General features: G+C 42.1%; 1 protein-coding gene across 1 annotated transcript in view; it reads right to left on the reverse strand.

The window, feature by feature from the left end:
• LOC104467475 (protein RIC1 homolog) overlaps positions 1-14,642 on the reverse strand; it is a 41,584-nt gene extending 26,942 nt beyond the window's left edge. Inside the window, 1 exon segment of the mRNA XM_010081260.1 lies at positions 14,502-14,642. Within this exon segment, the coding sequence (XP_010079562.1) occupies positions 14,502-14,642 (141 nt within the window).
• Positions 14,643-14,875: the final 233 nt, after the last annotated feature.

The raw sequence follows: 14,875 nt of genomic DNA on the forward strand, positions 1-14,875 counted from the left end.
AAATGTTGCCAGAAGTTGTGTAGAAAATCCACCTCTACAGTTTGCTGAAAAGATTTTGTGTATGATGAGATGCATCCATTAGCACTTTTCCTCCTGGAATGGAAAAGAGCTTTGGGGTCATGAAGGCCAGACAAAGCTACCGTAGGCACTAAGTCTTCATTCCCTTCCACAAAAGCAGTTGTGAGCTGTGACGCAAAAACCTAATGGAAAGTTACCCTTCCTTGCTCCAGCACTTAGAAACATTCTTCCTGCTTAAATATATTTAAGAGCTGTTTGTCCTTTCTTGGTCTTTAACCAAAAATAGCTTTCAGCTTAGACAGGTATTCCCCCTTCTGCTACCCTCCACCACTGGGAGGTGGGGATGGAGAAATACATCCATATATATTAGTTAGATGAGAACTGTACTTCCTCAGCCTTCAGTTAAATTAAACAAAACCCACACTTCTCTTTTTGTAAAAGAAGTTTCCCCTCATCTTCATAACAGGTGCTCTTGCTAATTTCATCAATGCCAACTTTTCTTCAGAGTTGTAGTAGCAAACTCTGTACCAAGCAGAGCACGCTTCTCTAGCCCCTGGAAGGGAACCAAAAGGCTAAACAGTAATCACTCTTTTTCTGAAAGTAATTATGAGACCCCTTGGCAAAGCATGACATCCACTGCTAGGACCACAGGTGATGGCAACTTATATCATTCTTAGTTAGTTTACTTGCTCAAACAGCAGAAGGTGGTACAACACATCTGAAAACATTAATTCTGTCCATAAATCACATGGGTGTCCGCTACTCCACAACCAGGTGCATATCTACTATCATGGTATTTGGAATCAGTTGCTTCAGCTTCCCTTCAGAAAAAGCAGAGTTACAAACAAATTAATCTAAAAGGAAAAATAGTACAAAATTAAGTAATTAAATCTTTTCACCACAATTATAAATAAGTAGCTGAATTAATGTCACACAGACAGTCTTAGCCTTGGTAAAACCACAGTATCACTTTACACCCTGTAAACTGCATTATTACTCAAATTTCACACCCAATCAGAACTGAATTATCAAAAATAAAGTTAAATATTGTGGAGTATGTGAGGAAAACCTTAACATACACACTTTATCCTCATGTTTACAAGCTTCCCACAGAAGCGTGAACTGCTACAAGGTTAACAAAGCTAGAAGGACAGCTTGCTATCCTGCTCTGCTCATGCAAGAGAAAGAGAAATGGTAATTTTACATCTGAAGTCATTTATTTCATCTGATGTGACTGAATATGTATGGCGGCACAGGACTGTATTCTATAAACAGGAGTATATCAGCCTAATTTTAACTACTTGCCCTCAGCAGAGCAAGCCATTAAACATACAGTTCAGCAAAACTAAGGGCCTAGTTAGTACGATACTTTTCTCTGGTTGGTTTTAGATATTTAACCCACAGCCTTTACAGAAACCCTAGGGATTTAGATTCTATTACACGCTTTCCCTAAATCTTTACATTTGTTTCTGTTAGAAAAACCAGCTCTCCGTGCCATTTTCACTAAAACTCCACGTTTTCTCCTCTTCACAATTCTGCACGCAGCTACTAAAATTACGAAGAAATCTAATTAAGCACAACTAATGAAATATGCACGCTGTCTCAAATGAGCCAAGGTATTGATCCTCCTTCTTTATAGTGCTTAAAATATGCTTGCTGTAAATATTAATGGTAGAGCTACAGCTTTTGGAGAAACTGGTGATTCCAGAAACATAGAAAGTGACCTAACAAATAAAGAGTTGTTTAAAAAAATAAAATTTGTCTAGAGAACAAAAGTAAATACCTTCAGTTCTTAAGGAAGAAAGAACAGAAGACTAAGGAAGAAAGAACTGAGTAAGTAATTCTTTAATCAAATTGCAACTTAAAGCTAGCTAAAGCTTCTCAAAATAGGTAAGAAGCATATCAAGCATTTCACAGCCTGCTGCAGAGAAAATCTAGCATTTTGGTATAGTACATTTTGCTTCTCAGGAGGCATGTAAGGTCAGGCAAAACAGAAGCAGCCACTCACTTATGAACAGAGCAGTGGAGGTGAATGTTCACAGGATAACAAAAATGATGAAAAGGAAAAAAAAAAGGGGAAAGATAACCTTAAAAAATAATATAGCAGTATCATTATCAAAGAGTAAACAGATTCTCCAGTCCTCCAGTTAATGCAACTGAAAAGAGAAAAACAGAACTTCTTTTTTCTGTTAAATATACTTTATCCTCTCCCCTTCTTACACACCATTCAGCTACCTTGGCTACTTTCACAAGTGCACCTTCCACAGGAGCTCTTACTCTGAAATCTTTACGCTTCTCAACAATGCCCCTCTAGCCTAAAACACACCTTTTATACTGATGTGAGATTATCACAATATTCACAAAAGACAGCTGAAAGCAAATGTGTTTTAGATGGCCAATACTGAAATTGAGGAATTGCACTATTTATAAAACAGTAAGGTTGCAAGCTAGCTTCATGAGCAAAGACACCCAACTCAAACTACATTAAAACTTAATTTGGTTTCATTATCAGTTGTTGTACAATAAGAATTCCTTTGGACTTTCCACTATGAAAGATGAGCTCTGCATCAAGGTAAGGACAAAATACCTAAGCATGCAATTAAAAAAACAACAACAAAACAACACACAAAACCAAATCCATGATGAAATAATTTAAAATTGTTACTATTTTACTTAATTCTACCCGACCAAATACACCATGTTTCTCATTTCCTTTTTTTAAGCAATAACTATGAGCAGCATAAGCAGTCTCAGAACACTGAGTAATTTTTAGGAAGAAATCTATCAAGATATACAAACCCTGCAGCAACCTCTCCCAGCAAGCTTAGACATGGGATACTACCACTTCACTTCTCTAAACAGAAACATTCTTCCCCATTTGATGTAAATGCACATTTAATAGATATTTAAACCCTAAACTAAGAACATGAATGTTGAACAGGCCATCTTCAAACAGGACAAGTAGTACAGACTTGAACAGCAGCCCTTGTAGGAGCAAGTATCTGTCCTGAGATGTTTAAAGAGCTTTGAAGAAAATTATACATTAACCAACTGGAGAGAGGTACAATCATTGTTTGTTTGACAGAATACAAAATAATGAAAAAAATGAGTTTTCCTTCATTTGGATTCTGCGGTTTGACTGCTGCAGGCTAATGACTGTGCTGGTTTTGGCTGGGATAGAGATGATTTTCTTCACAGTGGCTGATATGGGGCTATGTTTTGGATTGGTGCTGGAAGCAGTGTTGATAACACAGGGATGTCTTCCTTGCTGCTGAGAAGTGCTTACACAGAATCAAATCCTTTTCTGCTTCTCACCCCACCCCACCAGCGAGTAGGCTGGGGGTACACAACAAGTTGGGAAGGGACACAGCTGGGACAGCTGACCAAAGAGATATTCCACACCATATGACATCACGCTCAGCATATAAAGCTGGGGGAAGAAGGAGGAGTTACAGCATTTGTCTTCCCAAGTAACTGTTAGATGTGAGATGGAGCCCTGCTTTCCTGGAAATGGCTGAACACCTGCCTGACAATGGGAAGTAGTGAATGAATTCCTTGTTTTGTTTTGTGTGCGCAGCTTTTGCTTTACCTATTAAACTCTCTTTATCTCAACCCACTTGTTGTTCTCTCACTTTTACTCTTCTGATTCTCTTCCCCACCCCACCAGGGCCACATATGAGTGGCTGTGTGGTGCTTATGGCCAGCTGGGGTTAAACCACGACAATGACCAACTGTGAATACAGTGGCTTTCACAAGTGAAGTCAGTCAGCAAATACAATAGAAAACTACTGGACTAAATTTGAGAAGTAAACATGTAACAGCCCATATGCATTCCGCCACTGAAACCTCTTAGTGCTCTTTTATTTTTAGCTGTTCTCTTACCATTAGCTCACTTGAATCTGGAAGGAAAGAGAGCAAGACAGGCACACTGCCATTTATAGTCACCCAAAAAATCAGTAAAAATATGAAGTAATACTCTTGCTCAGGCCTGCGGATGTTCCTGCAAGTCACCTGCATTCCCAAAATGCTTATGCAAAACAAAGAAGTAGTTATTATATCTGTATCAAATAAGAATCACAAAATCAAGTCCTTGACTAAATTCTAAGAATGTTGCATCAAGCCATTGATATAGTCATACTCAAATTCCTATATACTGCAAAAAGTGTTTTTTTTTAATACTGATAAAGTTGCACTGAATCCAATTATTTCTGCGCAATACCCAAGAACATTAAGAAGTTCTGAATGTTTTGCGTAGCCTATCTATAGCCAACACGTTCAGCTCTGAACTCCCATTTTTTATTCTGCTTTTTTTATTGTAACTATAAAGCCAAACGAACTTGAATTTTAAAACAAAGTATATTTCACAATCCTTAGTACTTCCTTCTCTCTTTTAAAGGATTCACATCTTTCATGCCATCCATTCACTATTACTAATTTACTTTACAAAGAATTTTTTACATTTAATTATAGGTTTTGGACACTGAATATCTGGAAGACTATCAGTCTTTTCACAACTGTTACATCTAGGAAGAAGATTCTTGTATTAGCTGAGCACATGCATCAGTATTAGTAGTTAACAACATGGTATTATGTATGGGTTTGGGTTTTTTAATGGAACATCAATATAAGAACCTGCATGGCCATGGATAATTGTCAAAATCCTAATATTCTCATCCCCTAACAATTCATTATTCTAGACATTAAAAATTACTCTAATTTAGAATCAAGAGGTACTTTCTGTTTAGTTTTATAAGACAAGTGCTTCAACGCTTAATTAGGCTGTAGGCACAAGGCAAAGATCAAAACCGCGCTGTTCTGATGAGTTTACAATCTGTGACAAAGACAAGGTTGGCAGAAAACAGAACAAAAGTCTGGTGACACTGTGCACTTTATTTTGTCATTAATTGGTCCGACTCCTCTTTAAAGGCTGAAGCTTTGTAAGTTTACAAACCAACAAACCAGAAAGTCTAGATGAAGAAAAGCATGCATGCATAAGGAAGAAGAAAATGCATCAATAAGGACCACAAAAAAAAAAAAGACCACAAAAGAGCCATTTTGTCAGTAACAGAGATACAAGATGGTGACAAAAGAATTTCCAAAAGCAGTGTTAATTATAAAAACATAACTCCTTTAATTCAGTTTTAAAAGCAGCCGGAAAGCTTGGAATCAGCGGAGTACCCATCCAACAAACACAGCAGACACAGCTCCCAATACTGTGCTTCATAAGCTACTGTGAAAGAGTTCGAAAAACCTAAGGACATCGGAACTGTCAATCACTACCTCTCCCAAGCAGTTACCCTACTGCTCAAAAACTTTGCCAGTAACAAAGGCCATATTCTATAGAACTTTGCTGCTCCCCAGCCCCATTAATTGCCAAGTGCTTAAATTTGGATTAAATGGAATTGCATGTGTTGGAGAACAGACTCTCTGACTTCATCTCTGATCTCATACTGGCAAATGACTGTTATGTGCAACTAACTGGATAGTCAAAACTCGTAACTGAGAATGCTTTTCTCTTCATGCAAGTAACCCAGATATGTCTTTCAGGGGTCATCTATTTTATAGTAATACAGGAGACACTGAAAACTAGGTAAGGCCTACTGCATACTCCCATGACAATTTTACTTTCACATAACAAATCCATCAGTCTAACAGGTACTTCTCATTTCTTTAATTATGCAATCACAAATACATTTTTATAACAGAAGCAACAGCACAACTGTTACTGTTATTGGTGTATAAAAAGAAACGGCCTTCTCAGACAAATGTCTGATGAGTATCAGTTAAGAGGTCACCATCTAAGGGGTTAAATTACTAAGGAAAAAAACAGCGGAAGAGGCAAGACATCTTAATTCGAACTGGTATCTGTTCACAACACACAAACATTTACACCATTACCAAGATGTCTGTTGCCCATTTTGGAATTACATTACAGAGAAAAACGATGCAGAGATTGCATCTAAACCTGCCTTGGAAAAGGCCACGTACAATAATCAGTAAATTATTCTGCTTACAGTTCAGAGATGAAAGCATAATCCTAAAAGCACGGTGAAAAAACATTTTTCTTCTTTTAATGGCCATCTGCAATTAAAAAATATTACAAAAACAATTGCATTTTAAAAAATATATTTATTTGTATATCATATGAACTATAAGCACTGGTATCCCAAGTAACTCCTTTTACAGCATGCCAAAATTCCAGGTTATGGAGATCATTTCTCTAACAGCAGCACAGTCCCCTGTTTTGTCCTGTTTGTTTAAATACTCGGTATGTTCAGTTTTAAAGCGCATATTGAACTCAAGTCTTACACTGAAACAGCTAGAGACTGAAAAGCCCAGAAGAGTGAGTTACGAGAGCTGTCTGAATACAGACTTATTCAGCATTTAGAATGGAAAGAGATTATTTGACAACCTAGGATTCTGACATGCATGCTTTCCCATAAGCTTATACTCCATTTGGGTGATCTGATTCAGCATCAGACCATCATAAAAAAACCAGGAAAGTTTAAAAACAAGGGTAGATATAATTCATAAGCTGATAAGCACCAAGGAATTAAGAAATGCTCCTCAAAATGAGTAGCTGGGGCAAGCTACTCTTGGCTTCAAAGAGCTTCCAAAACTGGTTTTGACTGGCAGAGTCATAGCAAATAGTCCACCAACCTCCAGGAGTTTTCGTTAAATATTTAAGGCTAGTACTTATTCCTGTCATTACCATAAGTGTGTTAAGATTAAAGAAAGGAAATGCTGAACTATATTCGTACACCGAACTACATCATCAGGCCATACTTTTTGCACACAATTCCCTCTTCAACACTTACACTCACTGAGGGGACTGCCTACGGTGAAGGCACAACCTGAAGCGAACCGAAGCCAGGGAATCGTGGTGTACCAGGGGACTTTCCCCAGCCAGGAAAACCCAAGGAAACCACAGGGGAGCGCAGAGACCCACCAGGAGCGGGCAGCTCACATGAGGGCAGCTGACTCAGCTTGGCCAGGGCCAGAAGCAACAGCAGCCACTCCTTCAAAAGGCAGCCTTAGGGAGTGCTGCAACCGGGATGGGCAAATGGCACAGCACAGCAGTTGGCGCAGGCAGGGAGAGCAGACAGGGCGCAGTCACCTCAGGAGGCGAGTCCAGTCAGTAGCCACCACTTTCTCAGGAAGGGCTTAACTATGATGTCCACACAGCAGAAAACCAGGTCCTCCGCTGCTGCCAAAACGAATGTGGCCACCCAGACAGAGCCTCTAAGGAAACACGCAGCTGTCCAGGCCTCTAGCTGCACTGAGTGCCAGAAACTCTCACAGGTAACTGGTGACAGTGGCGAGTCTGGCTGTGTGAGGTGCGAGCAGGTGGACAACCTGCTCAGCATGGTGGTAGCACTGAGGGAGGAAGTGGAGCGCTTGAGGAGCATCAGGGAGGCTGAGGAAGAGAGAGCATGGTGGTACCATGCTTTGCCCTCCCTGAGAAAGACACAGGACGAACAGCTGAAAAGAAGGCATGAACAAGGGACAAACACAGGAAGAGACAGCTACAGATACAGGTAGAACAACTGAAAACAAAGACAGACAGAAGGGAATGCCATTTCCTCCTCGTCCTGACAGGCTGCAAGCAGCAGCTCAAATGAGATGGAACAAACAGAACGAAGTCCATACTTGGGGCAGCAGACAAACCCCCTCCTTGCCTGATTCGCCCCCTCATATCACTCTAAATAACAGGCATGCAGCTCTGGATGTGCTAGAGCAGTCAGTCCACGACACAGAAGATGGTTCAGCTACTCCAGAGGTGCCACTGAGATCAGTAAGACCTACTCCCTGTATCACGACCCCCCTCCATCCGGAAGACAGGTGATAGTTGTAGGCTATTCACTTCTAAAGGGAACTGAGGGTCCAACATGTCAGACAGATCCTCTTCATAGGGAGGTCTGCTGCCTTGCTGGGGCCTGGGTAAAGGACATTGCTAAGAAACCTCCTAGCTTGGTGAGGCCCTCAGACTGCTACCCCCTACTGCTCTTCCATGTGGCTAGAGGCAAAGCTGCAATGCATAGTCCTAGGGCAATCAAAAGAGATTCAAAGCCTTGCGACAGTTAGTAAAGGAATCGGGAGAACAAGCTACCTTTTCTTCTATTCTTTCACTTGTGGCCAATGACAGAGAAAAACATGTGCAGTCTCTTAACACTGGCTCCATGGCTGGTGTCACTGCCACAATTTTGGGTTTTTTGACAATGGGAAGGCCTTCACTGCACCGGGCTTGCTAGTTTCAGATAGATGGGTTCCACCTGGTCCAAAAGGGGATGAGGGTCTTTGCCCAGGGACTAGCAGGGTTCATAAACAGGGCTTTAAACTAGATTGGAAGGGGGGAAGGGATAATATCAGGCTTACACACAACAAGATGCGGGAGGACAAGCCAAGGTCAGAGGGACAGAGTACTAGCGACGGCCCTCAGCCTGTTGCCCAGGAAAGTACTGAGCACGCTGCAGTACACTTGAAACAGGGGGATGCTGAGGTGGCACAAACCAACAAGGAAACAATGAGGAAACACCTCAGAGGAACAAAGAGGTGTTCCTCAGAAAAGGCAACACAGCCGCAGCCCAACTGAAGTGCCTCTACACCAATGTACGTGGCCTGGGCAACGAACAAGACAGGTTGGAAGCCACTGTGCTGCTGGAAAACTATGACCATGGATGAATCCCATGACTGGAGTGTAGCTATTGATGGCTACAGGCTTCTCAGAAGAGACAGGCAAGGGAAGAGGGGTGGTGGAGTTGCCCTCTACATCAAGAAATGGACAGATTGTGAAGAGCTGTCTCTGAAGAACAGCCATGGGCAGGTTGAAAGCCTGTGGCTAAAAGTGAGAGACCGAGGCAACAAAGGGAACCTAGTGGTTGGAGTCTACTACAGGCCCCCTGATCAAGAGGAGGCAATTGACAAAGCCTTCCTACTCAAACTAGAAGAGGCATCATGCTCGCAGGCTCTTGTCCTGCTGGGGGATTTCAACCACCTGGACATCTGCTGGAGGAGTACCATGGCAAGCTGCAGGAAATCCAGGAGATTCCTGGAACGTATTGAAGACAACTTTTTAAGCCAGGTAACAGACACACCTACCAGGGTAGATGCGATACTTGACCTGGTGATCACCAGTATGAGCGAGCTAGCTGGGGACATCAAGGCTGGAGGTTGCCTGGGATGCAGCGACCACATACTGGTGGAGTTCACAGTACAGTCCTGAGGGATATGAGTCAAGCAAAGAGTAAAGTCAGGACCCTGCACTTTGGGAAAGCAAAATTACAGCTCTTCAAGGAGTTAGTTGAAAGGATCCCCGGGGAAACTACCCCCACGGACAACGGGGCAGAACAGAGCTGGCAGATCTTTAAGGATGCCTTCCATAGTGTGCAAGAGCTCTCTATCCCCAGGTGCAAGAAGTCTGGTAAGACAGGCAAGAGACCAGCGTGGCTGAGTCATGACCTGTGGCTCAAACTAAAGGGCAAAAAGAAAATGCATAAGCACTGGAAACAGGGTCAGCTGTCCTGGGAAGAGTATATGGACACTGCCCAGTTGTGTAGGGATGAGGTACGAAAGGCCAAGCTAGAGCTGAACTTGGAGAGAGATGCTAAGAATAACAAGGCTTCTACAGGTATGTAAATCAGAAAAGAAAGGTCAAAGAGAGTGTACCTGCTCTGATGAGAGAGGCTGCCAAGATGGCAACAGATGAGGAGAAAGCTGAAGCACGTAACATCTTTTTTGCCTCAGTCTTCACTAGCGACCTCTCTTCCTGCACCACTCAAGCGGATGGGCCAGAAGACACAGACTGGGAGAGCAAAGCTCCACCCACTGTAAGTGAAGCTCATGTTTGCAACCACCTGAAGAACCATGGATGAATCCATGGGACCAGATGAGATGCATCTGAGAGTCGTGAGGGAATTGGCTGATGTATTCGCCAAGCCACTCTCCGTGATATATGAAAAGTCACAGCAGTCAGGCGAAGTTGCTGGTGACTGGAAAAAGGCTAACATTGCACCATTTTTTAAAAAGGGTAGAAAGGAGGATGCTGGGAACTACTGGCCTATCAGCCTCACCTCCGTGCCTGCGAAGATCATGGAACAGGTCCTCCTGGAAGCCATGCTGCCAGGGAGGTGATTGGTGACAACCAGTACGGCTTCACCAAGGCCAAGTCCTGCCTCACCAACTTCGTGGCTTTCTATGAGGCAGTGACCACACCAGTGGACAAGGGAAGACCCACAGATGTCATCTATCTAGACTTCTCCAAGGCCTTAGACATGATCCCCCATAACATCCTTCTCTCTAAACTGGAGACACATGGATTTGAAAGGTGGACTGTTTGGTGGATAAGATATTGGTTGGATGGTCACTTCCAGAGGGTAGTGGTCAATGGCTCAATGTCCAGATGGAGACCAGTAACAAGCGGTGTCCCTTAGGGGTCTGTTCCGGGGCCAGTGCTGTTTAATATCTTCATCAATGACATAGATGATGGGATTGAGTTCACCCTCAGTAAGTTTGTGGATGACACCAAGCTGAGTGGTGCGGCTGTAACCCCTGAGGGATAAGATGCCATCCAGAGCGACCTTGACAAGTTGGAGAAGTGGGCTTGTGAAAACCTCATGAGGTTCAACAAGGCGAAAGGCAAGGTCCTACACACAGGTCGGGGCAACCCCCGGTATCGATACAGGCTGGGGGACAAAGAGATTGAGAGCAGCCCTGAAGAGAAAGACCTGGGTGTCCTGGTGGATGAGAAGTTGGACACGAGCCAGCAACGTGCACTTGCAGCCCAGAGAGCCAACTGTATCCTGGGCTGCATCTAAAGAAGCGTGGTCAGCAGGTCCAGGGAGGTGATTCTGCCCCTCTACTCTGCTCTGGTGAGACCACACCTGGAGTACTGCATCCAGTTCTGGAGTCCTCAGCACAGGAAGGCCATCGACCTGTTGGAGCGGGTCCAGAGGAGGGCCATGAAAATTACCAAAGGCCTGGAACACCTCCCCTGTGAGGACAGGCTGAGAGAATTGGGGTTGTTCATCGTGGAGAAGACAAGACTCTGAGAAGACCTGACTGCAGCCTTTCAGTACCTAAAGGGGGCTTATAAGAAAGATGGGGATAAACTTTTTAACAGGGCCCGTAGCAATTGGACAAGGGGTAATGGTTTTAAACTAAAAGAGGAGAGGTTTAGACTAGATATAAGGAAGAAACATTTTATGCTCAGGGTGGTGAAACACCAGAACAGGTTGCCCAGGGAGGTGACAGATGCCCTATCCGTGGAAACATTCAAGGTCAGGTTGGATGGGGCTCTGGGCAGCCTCATCTAGTGGAAGATGTCCCTGCTTACTGCAGGGGGGTTGGACTAGATGACCTCCATGTTACCTTCCAATTCAAACTATTCCATGATTCTATGATTCTGTGACTTACAGGGGGAAATCCACTTATCTATCATACCTCCTTCCTCAGTTGCATACATCTTCCCTTAATATCTAAAGCCCTGTGGGTGAACATCTAGAATTCCCTGTACTGCCTCAAGCTCTTATTTCATGAGATAACCAAACTAATTTAAAATTAAAAGCCACTACTGTTAAAGGAGCAACACCTTCAGTGAGCCAACTACAATGCTCTTTTGATCCCTTCATCAGCTGGAAAAAAACAGGTTTCTAGTTGTTCAGCAAGCTGAACAACCCTGTAAAAGTCATCACCAGTACACCATAAGAGCCACTAAAATACAGGTGCAAGCAAGAAAGATCACAACACTTGGGACTGCACAGCTGCCTTGTGAAACCTCACCTCTAGTTCCCAAGTCAATCTGTTAAACCTCAATTGCCTCATTTTAGCATTTCAGAAAGTTTCTCCCATGAATTGAGGTTTCTCATTTCACACATCCAAGTATTTAATGTTACCAGAATGAAAACATTGAGAAGCTTTCCAATGCTGCCAATAAAAACAGTTTCATTGGCTCTTAGTGTCAACAAATCTTCTGAGGTACCTAGACATAAATTTCCTCTGATTTAAGAAAAACACTTGGGACAGCTGTCTCTGAAGTGGGATGCCTTTAATACAATCCATAGGTATACAATAGCAAACACTTTCTGTACCATTAATAAATAAAGTAAAATTTAAAAAATGTGTTTACTTCAGCTTTATTTCATTCTTTTTAAATTTCTGTGTTGTGTATGCTTGATAATGTGCATACTAGTACAGTACAACATCCACATAATTCAAAATAAATACACATATTGGGTGTGTATGCTCAAAAACAATTCACAGTGATCAGAAACATTCAACACTGATCAGCAGTTTTTCTTTTCTCCCTACAAAATAACATGCAAAATAGTCAAGGACTTTTTGGCTAGAAAACACTAACACAATTCCATCTGCTTTTACCCGCACCATTTACCCCAGTTTCTAATCTTAATACCTACACTGTTTCAAAACCAAAAAACAATCCACACTTTGGGATAAACTTTCCCTTAGTTCTATTAGTTCTCAGTGCACCATAGGTGGAAAGAAGCTTTAAACATCACCACCTCACTTGAAAAATACACATACTGAAAGCAAACTGACACACCTGGAAGTATTTCGAAGGGCTCCCTGTTCCTGAAATTCAAAGAATTCTACCAGCCTCATCACTTCATTCTTACACGAAACCCTTCATATAGAGTTGAGATAGTAACAAGTCTTAACAAGAGCATTAGCTCTTCTACTTCAAGAAATTGAACTAGTTCAACCTGACCAGAACTTAGCCTTGTTTCAAAGACATTTCCGACAAATGAAAACATTTTCTGGAATGCAACGATTTGTTTGTTTTATAAAAGTCCAACATATGATTTTAAACTTCACCTTCAAAAACAAATAAATAAACTAAAACAACCACCCAGAACCCAAGCTATATCCATAAAAACAATGCCAGAGATTCTCTTAAAAAATGTGCTTAACAGAAACCTTTGTCTTACAAGACTTAACAGTCAGATGTCCACAGAGGTGGTGAGATTGTAACACACTTTTTAGACTCTGATCAGTCAGTGATCAAGCCTGACAAAGTCAGCACCTTCCTCAAAAGCACCCATTACATACTTAATTAAAATGTATTTAAAACATTTTAATGACCTGTAAGTTTGCTCAACTTTTCTGCATCAAATTAATTTCTTCAGTGCTCTGTCTATAGCCAGTTTGACAACATTTAACATTTCAAAACAAGTCCAAGCAGGTAGGTTAATGAACGTCATCCTCAGGAACAGACCATAAAGTAAACTACGTTCTAGACAATAGGGCAGATCTTGAAAAGAATTCTACAAGCCTTTTCTTTTTTAATGTATTTTCCTGGGGGAAAAAAAAAAATTCAGTTGCGCTCTGTTGACAGACTACAACTACAGGTTTAACAACTGGCAAAAACTAGGGGAGCGTACACTTTATCTATGCTACATGCCAAAAATCTTAAGAAAACAGAGGCCACATGATGATGTTCACACAGCATAGTTACTGGGCAGACATGCCCTAATTAGGTACTTGTATAGGTTAAAAAAACAGCATCAGCCCCCCACCCGGGAACTAAGGGAAGGCCACACAGAGCACAACACAAGGCAAAGTGATGAAATCTCACTATAACTTAAAACATTATTTTAAGGCTATGACTGTCATTTGATACCTTTCAGTAGCAGCTTTCTAAAACTGGATTGTTAGTTTTCTCCTGTAATCTGAGATGACCTTTAGAAATTATCTGGAGTTGGAGATATTTATAGACAGATTTAGGGTTTAATCTAGGTATTTAAAAGGATCCAGCATCAAAATTTGAAGTCAATATCACAGCTGTTTCATTGACTGCATCAAATCAAACTGATAAACGGCATTTCTGTTGCCACACGAAAGTCAAGTGAATTAAAAGCAAGGCACTTAATGTCAATTATTCACGTAGTCTCAAACTGGATGTTACAAAGCTGCAACTTTCATGCAAAAGCCATGACAATTCTTCTGTTAACAGCCACAAAACTTCAAAACTTTTCATTAAAAATTTGTGAACTTTAGTGTTATATCATTAAACAGAATGTTATAGTCTGCTGTGTTTTATAAAAAACATGTTTCAGATCTCTTACGTTCGTATGTTCTTTTATATAAAACAGAGAACATACGAAGGCAGAAGACATGAAGTGTATTGGCAAAAAAAAAAAGTATTGCTACAAACACTCTTTATATTAAGCTTATGCGCTATTTAAAGTCAAAAAGAAAAAGTTCGTTCTAAGTCTCACTTTCAGGAATAACAGGTGTTAACTCCAAGTAGATAGACCTTACATATTTCCTTAACACTACATTGCTGTCAGTAAACATTGTTGCTTAGCTGCTCTGATTCACAATTGATGATGTATTCTGTAGGCTTAAGTCCCAAATTTTGCAGCCCTTTCTAGAAAAGGAAGGAAAAAATAAACATTGTACAGATCAGAGAGCCTTGCAGCTGGGAGAGCAGGGTCTGAGGGCTTAACAGGAGGCCGGATACTCACTCTGCAGTACCAGACGCTTAGCTGAGATGGGGACAACACTGCGAAGAAAGCTCTCTGGGGATCCGTCTGGATGTGAAGAGGCTGCTCCAGGGGCTCCAGAGGACACAACAGTCTCTTGGGCCAGCCGCTGAGAAAATACATGGCTGTAGATTTCCCTCGTCCCGACGAGCACGCTCTCCGCTTACTCTAGCCTACGCGGGGGACAGCGGGGACATCAGCCGAAGGAGAGAGGCAGGAGGGCTTGCCGCCCGCTCGACGGCCTCTGGACGAAGGCCTCTGACTACCGGCCCGGGGCCGACCATGCATAATCACCAGCAAAGCGACGGGACCCCTTGGCTCACCACGGCCGCCCGCGCCCGGAGGTGGGCGGCTGA

This window comes from Pterocles gutturalis, unplaced genomic scaffold (genome assembly GCF_000699245.1).
Source record: "Pterocles gutturalis isolate BGI_N339 unplaced genomic scaffold, ASM69924v1 scaffold15729, whole genome shotgun sequence".
Classification (NCBI taxonomy): domain Eukaryota; kingdom Metazoa; phylum Chordata; class Aves; order Pterocliformes; family Pteroclidae; genus Pterocles; species Pterocles gutturalis.